This window comes from Haemorhous mexicanus, chromosome 4 (assembly GCF_027477595.1).
Source record: "Haemorhous mexicanus isolate bHaeMex1 chromosome 4, bHaeMex1.pri, whole genome shotgun sequence".
NCBI classification, from domain to species: Eukaryota; Metazoa; Chordata; class Aves; order Passeriformes; family Fringillidae; genus Haemorhous; species Haemorhous mexicanus.
Window position 1 is genome coordinate 51,535,883 of NC_082344.1, and position 14,371 is coordinate 51,550,253.

At 45.3% G+C, this 14,371-nt stretch overlaps 2 protein-coding genes across 5 annotated transcripts in view; both read left to right on the forward strand.

The window, feature by feature from the left end:
• The window catches only part of NFXL1 (nuclear transcription factor, X-box binding like 1), a 44,963-nt gene extending 40,274 nt beyond the window's left edge, over positions 1 to 4,689 (forward strand). For all 3 annotated transcript variants that reach the window (XM_059844884.1, XM_059844886.1, XM_059844885.1), the window contains exon 22: positions 1,491 to 4,689. In XM_059844884.1, the coding sequence (XP_059700867.1) occupies positions 1,491 to 1,664 (174 nt within the window). In that variant the 3' untranslated portion in view covers positions 1,665 to 4,689. The remainder of the gene's footprint in view (positions 1 to 1,490) is intronic.
• Positions 4,690 to 7,389: 2,700 nt separating this feature from the next.
• Positions 7,390 to 14,371, forward strand: part of CORIN (corin, serine peptidase) — a 126,071-nt gene continuing 119,089 nt past the window's right edge. The window contains exon 1 of one of the 2 annotated variants that reach the window (XM_059844889.1): positions 7,390 to 7,695. In XM_059844889.1, coding sequence (XP_059700872.1) covers positions 7,510 to 7,695 — 186 coding nt within the window. In that variant the 5' untranslated portion in view covers positions 7,390 to 7,509. Of the gene's footprint in view, positions 7,696 to 8,027; positions 8,217 to 14,371 lie in introns of those variants that run through there. The other variant, XM_059844888.1, reaches the window with a different exon arrangement.

Sequence of the window (14,371 nt, forward strand, 5' to 3'; positions counted from 1 at the left end):
TCTGAACTCTTCTCCCATATCATCAGAGAAGTGCCAACAATTTCTGCCTTTATTAGGTACAAAGGAACAGACATCAAAATAGGTCCCTTTCTCCTGCTAACAGTGGTATCTGGCTCAGGAGGGGAAGAGCTGCTTTGTGAAACTGACCAATATTTGCTGTCAGTGAAGGAACACCAGACATCAGGCAACCTTGAGTTCTGAATGAAAATTATATTTACTAAACTACTACTCTATCCATTTCCCAAAAGAGTCTTTTTCTTGTGTTTATAGTGCACCTACTGTATTGTCTTAGTTCCTCTTCCTGGCAGCACTGGAGCCATAGTCACATAGATTTATTTCCTCTCATGGCCAGGCTTTGTCCCTGTTCACTGTCCATGATTCCTCTGCTTCAGCTCAGTCTTGCTCCTTTTGCCAAGCCAGTCCTGCCTTGCTGCGCTCTGCTACTCCCATCTCTTTCCTTTCACTCCATCTGGTTTCTCTGCTCCCTAGTGCCTTGTACCATGTTTTCTCTGGTAGCTAACAACTTGACCAAAAATCCAGGTTATCATCAGACTTTTTCTGATTTTAGTCTGTCTCAGGTCTTCCTAGCAATTAGATACCTTCTCATTGGAGCCTCGTCCTAGTCTTTACTCTTTATTCTAGGCTGCCTAGTTCCAGTTTCATTTCAGCTTTGTACACTCAAATGAGTTTTTTCTGTATTCTCATGATGGTCTTTAAAACAAATGTGAAGGGGGATGAGGAACATCTGTCTATTCCAAACATTACCCTGAAACTACCATTCTTTGTTGGAAGCCTGGCATTCTTTCTTTTACAATTGTTTTGCTCCATTTTGGGCCTATAGGCATGGGCTTCCTACTGGAGGATATTATATACCTCTTACATTCATATGAGTGATTATATGTTTGAGTTATAACACTTAACAAATGGAATATTTTTGTGTGTATCTAAGTGTATAGCAATTAATCTGAAGTTTAGTGACCATACAAATATACAGAATTGAGGGAAATAGCACAGAGTTTTAGTTGCTTATGTTTTTATTAATTTATTTTTGGCAGAGTGCATCTTTATTGCAAGGGAATGTCTTTGATGATTTCAGCCTATGCCCTTATAGAAGTTGGTAAAATAGCTTAAATGCAAATGTGTTTTTTAAGAGGAAAAAAATGTATTTTTAACATATATCATGGAAATAACAATCTTATTTTAGCTTAGTATTTTCAGCCTGAGTTAAAAAATTGAGCATGCAAAACTTCAGTTGGCTGCATTTTTGGCAATGTTTTTACAGGAATCTAAGCAGTGGTTTAATATTTGAAAGCAATGTGCTTTGTACCTGTGGGATGTAGTGCCAACATCTCATCTGCGAGATGTGTAGCTTCCCCTGGCTCACAGTTACTTCTATTGAATGTTATTTGGTAATGCTATTTAAAACCTTCACACTTCCTTGGTTTTAATTCTAATACAAATGTCAACTGCTTGTGGTTCTCTTTATTTAGGCTGAACTGGAAGCTTTTGAAAATAGATTGAAAGGGCGAAGAAAGAATAAGAGAAGAAGGGATGAGGTAGAAGTTGAACAATCATCATGGCAAAAGTACAAGAACTTCATTATGCTGCCAGTGTTCGGAGTTGCTGTTGTGATGGTTGCATGGCTCATGGTCTACAATGACTGAAAACAACTCAATATTTCATATACCTCAGTTGGACTTTAGGTAGTTACAATGTTAGTCTGTGTGTAACAGAACTTAATAAGCATAGATTATGTATGTATACTCTTTGCTAAGAAAAATGTAGAGGAGAGAAGAAATGCCACCTTTAGTGTTATTACAGTCACAGCACCAACTGAAGTCAGACACTGAAAGTAATAGTAGATTCTAGTCTACACTGAAGTGCTGATAGTTTGACTGGGATTTGTTAACATCTCTTCTATTATTCTGTTATTTTTCCTTGTCTCCATTTCATAATAAGAATAGCTTAGTATAAAATGGTTTATTGAATATATGTTTCCTGTAAAATCAGCTTAGTTGTTTATTGAAGGTTAGTGTTCTTATGCTCATCTTTGTTGTATCACACAATAATTCTATGCTTCATGCCAGTTTTAATTATGGCAACTAACAGGGAACCTTGGGTCACTTAGGCTTGCATATTCTGGGGCCTTGTTCAGAGCTTTGTTCAGATAAAGGAAATGTGAACTTATCTTTCAGTTCAGCTGTATCACAAACAAAACAGTGTCTCCCCCCCGCCCCTTACAAACGGTGGGGTTTGCATTTTGTTGTTTAACCCCACCCCTTCCCACCCTTGTTTCCTCAAAATTGAACTAATTGAAAAGTTCCTTTAGTGGACAGATGCATATGCTAACATGGATGTGAAGAAGTTTCAAGGTACAAGGCTGCATTCTCACTATTGCCCCAACCGCCAGCAGCAGAAAAACAATTTGAAATTAAACTTAAAAGTAGCAATTGACTATTCATATGGATAAATGTCAGAGTTGGCTATTTGCATAGGTATGCAAAAATATAATTAGACAGTGTAACAATACAGTTATATGATGTTCTGAAGCCATCTGGATGGTGCTTGGTAGTCACATTTAAACCATCTAGCTGAACTTCCAAATATTTAAATATTTTCTTACTGACACTTTTGAATTCCTTGCTTTAGATTTTCAGTATACATTGGTAGAACTGGAAGGTTTTTTTCTGGCTTCAGGATTATCAGAGAAGCTATGTAGTCTCAGCTGAGAGACTGCAAGTTCAGTTCAGAAATGGGGAAGTCAGAAAACTGAATTTTTAAACCTCTGCTAGAAACTTTTTGCTGATACTTGAGTATTCCAGGTTACTGCAAAGTGATTACAAGCTCCTGCAAAAAATGGGGTGCATGGCCAACAGGTATTAGTATTATGTCCTTGTAATTCAGGCATATAATTTCATCACAAATTCTCCAAAAGCAGTGGGACCATTTGTATGAATTAGCAGAAAACATTGCAGTTTGCTTGAAAATTCTTCTGGTTGATTTTTGACTTGGTTGTAAAGGGACCCAGTATTAATTTGAACAGATTATCCTATTGTAATTCTGATTCAGCAGCAAGAAGATAAAATAGAAAAGCTGCAAAAAGGCAGAAGCTTTTGATTACATAGATAAAGAAAACAGGGATAAAATTAGTTTTTTTCAGTTTTTCACAGAAGTTTGGTGAATGAGGAGAAAAGTAATATGCATCTCTAAAATTTAATTTAAAAACAAAGTACCTATGTGTCAGACCATTAGTATTTGAAGTTGTAGAATTAATTGAAATTACACTGTGCAAAGTTGTGTCTCCATTGAATTTCTTATTTTCTAGTATAAAAGGTAAATATTGTTTAATATTGTTGCTTTAACTTTTTTCTATCATAATAATGCCTGGAAGATAATTTCAGATATAAGTATGTTTAACCAAAGTGAGGTGATGCTATTGTATTGTGACTGCATATGTCAGTAACTCTTCTGTCACTAAGGAAAAAGGAGAGATATTTTTGTTCAGATGAGGTAAAATGTGATGCTTTATCCAAAAGTACAAAAAGATACCTTTCTGGCTGAAATATGGAAATCAACATGAATGAGAACTTTATGGAAACAGCTTTTATCTTGCATGACTACCATTAATTTTTATTTTTATTTACTGCTAGCTTTAAAATAGCAATGGAAAGTTTATCCTTGCTTCTACAGCAAAGAGAAGAAACCTCTCTCTAGTGAGTTATACTAATTAACTGCACTTATTAGATGTTTGAAGAAGTCCTTAGTATTCTTTTCTGCATATTTGTGGGAAATACTGGAGAGGAAAAGGCTTCTCATTGATCATCTTCATTAAAGATTGCCACGCTTTTTTACTATACAAATTCATCCTGTTCATACAAAGGTATGTGTGAGTGGGCATATTCCCTTTCTTAAAGGATTTGTATTTCTTCTGAACCTTGCATATGCAAGGCATACCTATTTTTGAAATTTTATTCAAAATAGTTCTGTATATCTTATCCAACCATCTGAGTCATTTGCACTCTGTTGGTCTGCCTGCTGAACCAGATATTTATTTCTTGGCATAAAAAAAAGTGTGGGGGTTCAAGCAATCTGCAGTTTAATTAATCACTAGGTTTTTGTTTGTTTCTTTAAAATATTTTTACAGTTAATATTTTGCCTTTCTTTGGTTGGAGCTGCATGTTGTCAACAACCTTTGAAGTAAAAGATACAGATAAAATCACCTTTTATTCAATATTAATGAAAGATGGTAATTTTAGAAAAGAAATTTTGAAGATTTCTGAAGATAGGGTTTGGTAGCAGTTTATATGTAATGTACTGTTACATAATGTAATAAGCAAATATTTTAATGTTAACAGCTTACAAAAAATGCATATTGATCAGTATACATTAAAACAAATTATATAATCTGACCTGCTGTTGAAGGGAAATTACAGCGGTAGAAGCCTGATGATGACTTAACATGAGGAATATTTAGGGATGTGTAAAGTGAAAAAACTTGTGGCTTTTTCTGATTCTGGGTGCATTGTGGTGAAAATGTATCCTTCCATTGAGCCAAGGTTCTTAAAACTGTTCAGTATGTTTGGGATTGGAAACTCCTAGGGCAAGTTTTTTCCCTGTAACAGTATCAGTCCATTGTGTTTGTTAATTTAATGTAAAAACCAAGTCAGACAATAAATATATCAAAAACAACTTGAAAATTTGTTTGTTCTCAAGGACTGGTGTACTGAAGCAGTAAACTTCCCAGGTAATGATGACTGACACACTGCAGCCTAAGTTTTAGGGCTTTTTGCTCCCTTCTCTGGCAGTGATAATACTTACTTCTCAGATGAATGCTGGAATTATGTAATTGTCTTCCTTCATGGAAGGATGGTTTGGGGAAGTCTAATGGGAATGGACTTGGTAGATTTTTTTTTTTTTTTTGCCTCAGAGGGCGAAATATAGCTGATTTATTTGACATTTGTGCTGACCTTAACTAGAGAAAGAAATGTTACTAAGCAGAAGCACCAAAATTTGTTCATAGAAAGATCTATGTTTGATTGTGGCTTTAAAGCAGTGAACTCTGAGTTTGTCATCTGTCATCTCAGTAGTAGTTCAGGCCCCAAAACATATCTGCCCTGTGCCAGCTTTCTCTGAGTCATGAGCTTCTGTTTTGTGAGGTTAGAGCACAGAGATGCTTGGTCTGAAGTGTGTTCCAGTGCCAGGCAGTGAAAGCTTGATGTGTGTGCTTTAGGGTTAGAGCATTCTTGTTTGGACACACATGAACAGGGTTCATGTGTGGCCCTGTTATCATTTTCATTTGGATATCCCTCTTCTGCTTGGGTTGCATCCTGTTACCAGTTGTAATCTATGAGCATTTCAATTGCTCCCTTTCCTTTCTTCATGAATATGTTTGTATTCCTGTCTGCTCTTACTCAGGTAAATTAGTCAGTTGCTCTAGAGAATTAGAAAATTAAGAACCTGTAGTGTCTTGAATTTCCTAGGAAAAGAAATGCAAGGTAAAAATTAAGGAAAAAATCAAATTAAGTCAAATTAATTATAAGATAATGAGATATACTTCTTTCCACAAAGATGGAAAGATGGTTAGATGTTAATGAATTATTTGAACACTGTATTATGATGTCTACATGCTGTGGTACCAGAAAACAATTCTGTGGTATGGATAGTGTATGAATATGACCTGTGATACACCGAACTCAGCTGTAAGGTAGGCTAAACAGCAGCTGTGTAGAAAGAAATAAGTCATACTCTGAGGGAACTGTGGTTTGATTTAATCAAGCATTATTTACACTAAATGTTGCTCATGCAGTGATTTCCCTAAAATCACCAACAAAACCAGAACTCAGACTTTCTTTGTATGTTGCTGAATCTTTTTGTGAAACTCCAGTTTCAGTGGCACTCCTACTGGAGGAAATTAGTTTGAGATTAGGAATCAAGACTGGCTTGGGGTTTGGAATTCACAGTTCTCCAGCTGAGGCCATCCTCAGCCAAGGCCAAGCTGGCTTTGCAGTCTTGAGTCATGTACTGCACTTCTTAGATACATGTTGTCATTTACTGTTATTAGAATTTTTGACAGGGCTGCCTAATCTCTGTAATGAATCACAAATTATGGTTTGATTCCTGCATTAAAACACAAAATATTTGTTGTTTTACATTAAGAAATATGATGATTTTCCATTAATGGTCTTTCTTCTCTCTCTTCCCATGCTTTTCCTGTTTTTGGTGCAATTGTTTTAAAACCACCACTGTTTTCCTCCAGATGCTGGAGGTTGGTTTGGAGAGATGTTTGGTTGGTTGGGTAAAAGGTGCAGCACTAAATTACCATGAGCAGAAGCCTCTAAGTACATTGGCACAACAGAAGCATAGAGAACACTGCACCATAACATTTGCACACAAGGTAACAGGGCCTAAATCTGAAGGTATAGAAATACAGGTATGGAAAAGAAACTGGGAGAAAAAGTGTTCTTCATATTTATTATTTAAATATAAACATATATAAGACCATGTATTTATATTTACAAATATAAACACTGTGATGAGGGGTATCACCCTCACTGATTGTCAAGAGTGATGACGAGGCTGGAAGCCGTATTCATAGAGAGGTGGTGGTTCACATTTTCTTGGGTGTTTTCTGATTCACATGTAGAATGATAGCATTTCAGAAGTATTAAATCATGCTCAGTAAAAACTGGAAGCCTTTCTGGTTTACAGATGTCATCTCAGAACCCGGCAGTAGTCCCAGTGACATCTTTCTGTGACTCTTGGAAGGGTCCTGAACTGTTTCTATTCTGGTAGCACACACTTCTGCCCATTTTGTACTCAAAATGTTTTACCTTTTGTCCTGTTGGCTTTATCGTTCTTGGATAGTATTGGTGAACTCTGTGTGCACAGACCGGGGCTTCAGTCAGATTTGACATCTTTGAATGCAAACACAGGGCAAGGGGACAAACAGATCAAATGCAGGTCTTAAAAGGTGGTATCTCATGGGGGTCGGACATTTGCTCTGTCATTTGCAGCTTCAGACGGCACTTGTCTCTTGGCCTGAGAATTTTGCTTCAATTGATATGCAACAACCAGCACATCCCTCCGCTCCGCATCGCTGGGGCCTTTCAGGACCGGGACCGGCGCGGAGACAAGGGGTAACAACGTCGGGTCGCCGCTGTTCTCCCGCGCAGCGCTTCCTCGCAGGGGAAGGACGGGGCACGGCAGGCTTGTCCCCAGGGGGCTGGGACCGGAGCCTTCCTGCGGGGAAGGAGCTGGGGAAACATGTCGTTGGCTCCGGGAGGTTCCTCCCGCTGGAGCTCTTTCCCCTCCGCTTCTGCGGTGCCATCGCCTCTTTCAGCTCTCTTTGGAGTCTTAGAAGCCGGGCTGCGACAGGCCAGCCGCTGCGCTACAGAGCGAAGCGCTGCAGTCCCTGTAGGCGCGAAACTCTCCGTCCCTGGGCTGAGAGGAAAGCCTTTGCCGGACCGTAACGTAAAATAAAGCGCAGTGAAGTCCAACCGGGAACCGCGGATGAATGAAGGGACACGACAGTCTGGCCCACGCTTGCCAACCTCCGCTCTGAACTCTGCGCCTCGACTCGGTGGGCCGAGAGCGCCTGCAGGTCCGTGCGCTGGGCTGGCTTCGGATCGCTTCAGCCGCAAGTGCGCGTCCGGGCCGCCCGGGGGCCAGGGCATGGCGGAGCCCCGGCGAGCCAAGGTAAACGAGTGCGAGGGGCGAACTCCGCGGGATATTGCCCCTTACATCATCTCTGACTCGGGCTTTTCTAAAGCCCTTCGCAGCGTGACGAGGCGTCCCTTAACCGGATGGGGGGATGGGGAGGGGCGCAAAACCTGATGCCCACTCCATCCGCCCTCCCTGGGGGATGGCTTTAGGGCGAAATTAGCAAGTGGGCTGTCTCTCAGCGTGTCCCCAAGGGGTAGAGCCTTGTGTGAGAAAGGGGTGGGGATGTGGCTCTTTCTCGCGGAGGTTTATTATTATTGGGTGGAGGAGCGGGGAGGGGGAGGCTGCAGAGCAGACAAAATGCGAAGCCCTCCTCGCAAGTGTGTCTGTGCAGGAGGCGGGTGGACGAGGTTCGTCGGAGACCGAGGTAGAGAACGGTGAGGGGGCGGCCAAAGTGGAGAGGGGTCAGCAGCAGCCAGAGCATGCTCTCCACGCAACAGTTCCCTGCCCTGCCTGCGGAGGAGGAGCGCTACCGGCAGGTCCTCTCCGCCAGCCGGGTAAGGCGAACCTCGGGGCGCTCCCCTCCTCGCCGGGGGCCGCCTGGGGACCGCGGGCCGGGGGCCTGGGGAGGCGGCTGGCTCCGCCGCTCGGCGACCCCCGGGCTGCGGGCGGGGACAGCGCGCTCGGGGGAGACCCCTGGCCGCAGCCGGCCCAGGGGCAATTCCCGTGCTCGGCGCACAGCCTGCGCTGCCGCCGCGGGGCTGAGCGGTAGGGTGCTCGGGCAAGCGGAGGAGGGGCAACCCCCTCGCCGAGCTGTTGTAGCGAGAAGGGACCCGTGGCTCGCAGGCAGGGACGGGGCCGTGTACCCGGGAGGTGCGGCCTGGGGGACGGCCGGGGACAAGTGACGGCCGCGCCCAGCATGCCGCGATGGGGACGTCCTGGAGCGCTCCTGTGTTTAAACTTGCGGGGTCGCGCCGGGGACGGCCGCGTTCAGAAGCGCGGGCTGCAGGTGAGCCGCAGCCAACAAGCGTTCGTTGTCAGCGTCTCAGGGAGAGCAGAGCGGCGCCCTCGCCCCGCTTTTCTCACCAAGCGCGGAAGATCAGCGGGGTTGCTCTGCCCGGTAAATGCTCTGCCGCTGGAAGGAGCAGAGAGGGGTTGTTCGAATCCGACAACAGGTCCGGCCAGGATTTGCGGGAGCAAAGTTTAGGCTTAACCTCTGTCAGGGCTGTCATGACAGCTCCATCGGCGGCTGGGCTCCCGGGGGGGGGATGCATCGTGACTCCGGCGCGATAGTTGCCTCCCGGCATCAGCGGGAGCTAGCTTTATCCTTGCGTCGGTGCACCCTGGTGTCGGGTGGAGGGACCCGCCCCACCCCTCCCACGGCTGTCCGGCGTGATGATACCGCTGGCCGTCAGGAGGTTATCCTGTACAGGGTCACAGAGTGGGCACTTAATCCTTCCAGGGAGAGCCAGCCTGTGTGGTTGCAAGTGTCCGGAGGGGATAGCGCAGGTGTGGTGTGGGCAGTCTATCAGCACACACCTGTGGGGAGGGATGAGGGAGTCTTCCGTCCTTATGGGAAAGGCTGCATAAGAGGGGGCGAGAGGGAACTTGCAGGAGGTGTCTGTTGCGCTAGTGCGAGTTTGCAGGGTGGGTCCCCTGAGCCTGCCCTTCCTCCGCTAGCAGGGGCGCCCGTGTCTCCCCCGTGTCCCCGGCGCCGGTGCGCTGTCAGAGGGGCGGGCGCGGCGGGGCCGCAGCTGTACAGCGGGGAGCCCACGGCGAGCGAGCGGGAGCGTCCGCAGGGAGGGACCGCCTGCCCTCGCCCTCTGCCGCCGGGAGGGACCGGCGAGGGCCGCGCCGGAGTGCTGAGCCTGATGCGTGGCACATGTGGAGAGGGCGACGGAGCTTCTCGCGCTGTCACACCGATCGTACGCGACCGAAATGGCACAGCAGGGGGTTTCACAAGTTTATAAACATGGCAGTATACTTTAGTAGTATCATTGCTCCGCTTGATTTAAAAAGCAGAGTCTTTGGATGCATTTCATGGGAGGCAGTTAATTAATTAGCTTAATTTACTAGTAGTCTGGTTGCGATTATGAAACTCTGAAGTGAAATCCAATATCTAGAGCTTTTAATGCATTCACAGGATCTCTTGGGAAGTTTTGGCTTTCAGCAGTATGAATGTGGTAGTGGGTTTTTCCATATGGGTGCATACACCCTTCCTTGTGTTCCTTAAAGATGGACCAGTCAGCAGGGCTAAATTCTTTTGTTTGTTTTTGTAATGGATGCTCTAGTTGGAGATCTCTGTTATAAGCTTCTTGGGTACTGTGGCACTTGGATGAATGAATGTTTCACTGAGATAGTCAAACAGCAAAAAAAAGTTGTAATACAAGAAATTCGAGAACTGTTCTGCCTGTGTCCCTATAAAAGCTGGTGGTATCCCCAGAGGACCTTGGACATCTAGGTTCTGTAGAAAGATGGGGACTTCTCCATCTGAACAAAGGAGTCCTAAACAGTGTTTAAACCTCTTTTAGACATGAAATGCTCATGACTTTTTTCCCCTCCTCCAAAGGCCATTTATGAAGTACCCCAACAGGCAGACAGGTCTTTCTGTCTGTGGAGAAGCCTGGCCCTCCAACCCCACATATAATCCTCACTCAGCATGCATTTTTAAGGAAGCCACCAGCACTCATTTTCCTGAGAAGGCTCTCATGGTGGTGAGCCAGGCAGTACAGCACTCTTTCCCATGTTAGAGAAGTTTGCTTGTGCTTTTAGTATCTCATGAGGTCATCAGGACAAAATATTGTTTTTCCTTAGTCTTTTAGAGCTGGAACTATAAAATACTGAAGAAAACATTCACTTCCTTTCCACAAGTCTTAGCTGGCACTCAACTGTAAGCAGATAACTTGAATGTCCAGTGAATTAAAGGTATTGTATGTAGATGGTTGGAAATGTGTCATGATTGGAGGTGTTCCATAAATGTGCACAGGGCAATTTTATATATCTCTGTTACTGTCTGGCTGTTAATTATGTATTAGATGATGTCTGCAGATACAAGTCAAAGCCAGGACTGTTAACAGTGCCAGTAATTATTTTAAAATGTGGGCTTACTTGAATGTAGGAGTTGCCCTTTTTAAATTTTTCTTTTCCTGCTAAGCTGATATACATGTTTAGGTCTTAGCACTCAGCTCCCTTGAGGAACATTACTGTCCTGGCATTGTATTAAGCCCATGTATTGCCAGACACATAATTTCTTGTCATTAGTCGCACAGCTAGACAAGGAATGTGTGCAGAGGCTGAGGTGGATAAGCACCTAGACAGAAATCTCTTTCGTCAGAAGGAGAATGGTCCTTTCAAGTGAAGGTGAAACAGGCAAGGGAATTTTGGGACTGTTGTAACTGGTGAAGAAATCCAGCAGCTCCTGCTCAACTGCTCTATCCAACAAATGGTGAACTGTAAACTTCCAAGCAGGAAGACAGTGCTTCAGTGTGGATAAGTGGATGTTCGAGCTCTGTCAATCTTTGCCATGCTGAGGCCCAGCAGATTCAGGTCATCCCAATCCAGAAGACACAATATAAGCACTACTGGCATTTCCTTAAGACATGAGACCTGTGGCTTTGACCCCACCTGGACTGGGAGGCCCTCGGTATCAGGTCATCTGCTTTCAGGCTGAGCAGATCATGCTGTTTGGTGGTTACATACACTGGCACTATCTCCTGTGTGGTCAGGTTTTAAAAGATGGTGGTTATAGCTACATTGTGTGGGAAGAGTCCTGTCAGCGTGTCAGGTATCCTTAGCAAGTGCTTAAAAGGCCAGATGAATGTCTTGTTTCTGAATGCCAGCCAGGCTTTGGCAGGGGCGGATGTCAGGCCACTTGCAGCAGGGCAGTTTTAGACTTGCACATACAGCTTAGGCCCTTTCAAATGTGGCTGCCAGACACCTCCTGATAGTTAAATGCCTCCAGGATGAAGCAGCTAAGTAAGCAGCAGGGCTTGAGGGGGGCAGTCTGATTACAGTTTGAAATACTGGTGCTTATAATCTGTCCCAGTTTCTTTGCCTACTGAAAAGAAATGGACCTCATAAGTGGCAGGCTGGGTACATAGAGTTCTCCAGTGCCAGGAGAGAAGGGTAGGTGATAACCTGCTGTGAAGTGATGGCTTGTCATAGTGGGAGAAAGAAAGGTTAGGTCCTCCTCACAAAAGTTTTCAGACTCAGAGCAGTGACTGAAGACAGTATCCACATAGCTGCAGCCTGACTATTCTCATTGCCTCTGAATTTTTAATTCTCTTGGCCCTCCCCAGTCAGCTGTTGCCTTGTGAGCGTGTGCAGTTTTACACAGAACTGTGCTGGGCCTCACTCTGGGTGCCAGGGCGTCAGAGCCCCCCTCCACTTGCTGGGACTGCGGGGATTGGGGTGGCCCTCGCTCCCCGAGAGCCAGGAGTTAAAGTGGGGGCAGAGAGGGAAGGAAGAGCGCCTGGGCCTTGTCCCTCTGGCTCTCGCCGCAGCAGCCCCCGTGTCCGGCGGGCTGTCCCCTCTCCCGGCCGCGGCCGCCTTACCCGGCCGTGCTGAGCGGCGAAGGGGGGGCTGCTCCTGGGTGCCTCTCCCAGTCCGCAGCCCCGCGGCAGAAGAATACGATGCCGATCGCATCCTTTCCCTCAGTCCCCCGCCCTCTATAAATAACTCCTGCTGAGCTGACCTGTCAGATTCCCCTGGCAGAGCGGATCCCCTGACCCGGGCTGCCTGCAGTGGAAAGTCTGAATGCAAAACATACCGTAGTATAAATAGAGCGGCCGGGGAGCCCCGCCGGCAGATCCCGGCGGCTCTCGGTGCCGCACCGGGCCCGGCTCCCGCTGTCCCCTGGGCGCTCCCGTCAGCACTGGGGGCTCCCCCCTGCTCCTATATCGGTGTACACTTTAATGCCCCAGCGGTGAATGCTTTTCTCGCTGTCAGATGGAAGCATAATTCAGTTTTGCTGTGGAGCAGATAGTTCCGAGTAGCATTTTTAATTTCGGCTCGCCTTTCTAACCAGCAAAGATGAAAGAAATACAAAAAATGGTTAATTTCCTAAATGTAAAACTAATAACGAGATGACTGTCAAGCAAGAGATTCCAATTTCAAAAAGAGGTGAGAATGTTGCTACCTCTGAGGTCAAAATTAGATTCCAACCTGTGCCTACCGTGTGCAGGCAGCTGCTCCCCTGAAGGGATAGATGCTCCTTGGCTATGGTTTCAAGACATTATAATTTAAAGCAATGCTTGTAACTAAATTGTGCATATATTATTTCTGGTTGTTTTACCTGTGAAACTTGAATATCTGGGGGTTAAAGCATGCAACAGACACCAGAAAATGCTGTCTGATGCTGCTGGTTCATCCTTGTCGCAGTTGTTGGCCCTCAGTGCCCTTCGGGGCTCAGCCGACTCTAGGGGTGGTGGTGGCGGCGGCATGGCCTCAGCCCACAGCCAAGATTTTAAAGATTTTTTAAAGATTTTATTTTCATCCCACATGGCCACTTGCTCTCTTCCTACCCCATCCTGTGGGGTGGGGAATAAAACAGAAAGAATGAGAAAGCTCATGGGTCAAGATAAAGGCTGGAAGATCCCTTTGTGATTGTCATCATGGACAAAACAGACTTGAGTGGAGTAAATTAGTTTATTACTGATTAATACGTATTGACTGACTCAGATGTTGTGAAACAAAAATGAAAAATGAAGCCAGCATTAAAACACTTCAGGAAAACACCTCTCACTTCCCAGACCTCTCAGCTTCCCTCCAGACTCCTCTCCTTCCCCCTTGTTATCGCCACAGGTGGCACTCAGTCCCTGCAGTGAGGCAATGAACAGCGCAGGGAAGGACTGTGGTTCTCTTCTACTCCTTCGTTCTTACTCATCCTCTGCTCCAGTGTGGATCCTCTGTGGGCTGCAGTCCTTTAGGGAGTATTGGCTCTATCATGGAGCATGTACTTCTCTGACCTTGGTGCGGGCACTGCTATTTCTCACTCTTTTCCTGCTTCTCTGCCTGTGTTGTGTGTGTGCCCTAACTTAAATACTTTTTCATGGAGGCACCACCAACTTGGTTGGTGGGCTCAGCTGTCCCATGGTGTGGATCCAGGTGGGACTGGATGTATCTGGCACACAGCAACTCCTGCTCTCTTCTCAAGGAGGCCAAACTTGCCATCCCCCCACTGCCATCAGCTTGCCACCTACATGGATGTCTATATAATTGGGACAGAAGTGTTGGCCAGGATACTGACCAGAGTAGCAGTGTTTCCTCTGTGGTTTTCTGCTTCTCTGTCTCTTTTCCCCTATCCCCAAATCATGAAGGAATGAAAATAATCCAGCTATCCTTCTGTTCCTTTTCATAATTTCTGTCATTAGAGTGGAACCTTTGCATCATCTGCTTCTTTGGGTGCCACACAGTTTAAAGTTCTCTGTTTTTTTTTTTTTTTTTTTTTTTGAGTTTCCAGCATAAGGTAGCTTTTTAGCACATTGACCTCTAGAAACTGAATAGAGTCTGAAAATCAGATACTGACAGCTACTTTTGAATGGTGAAGTTTGTGCTGTGATGGTTCAGGTGCTGCCCCTGGGGGACAATTCCTCTAAGTCTGTAGGAAAAAAGACTGTGAGGTTGCATCTCTGCAGGTGCTCCTGTAAGCTATTGCTCTTCCAGAATTCCAAGGCCAACTTTTTCTTGCAAAGGAAGTATTTTGTCTATTGAA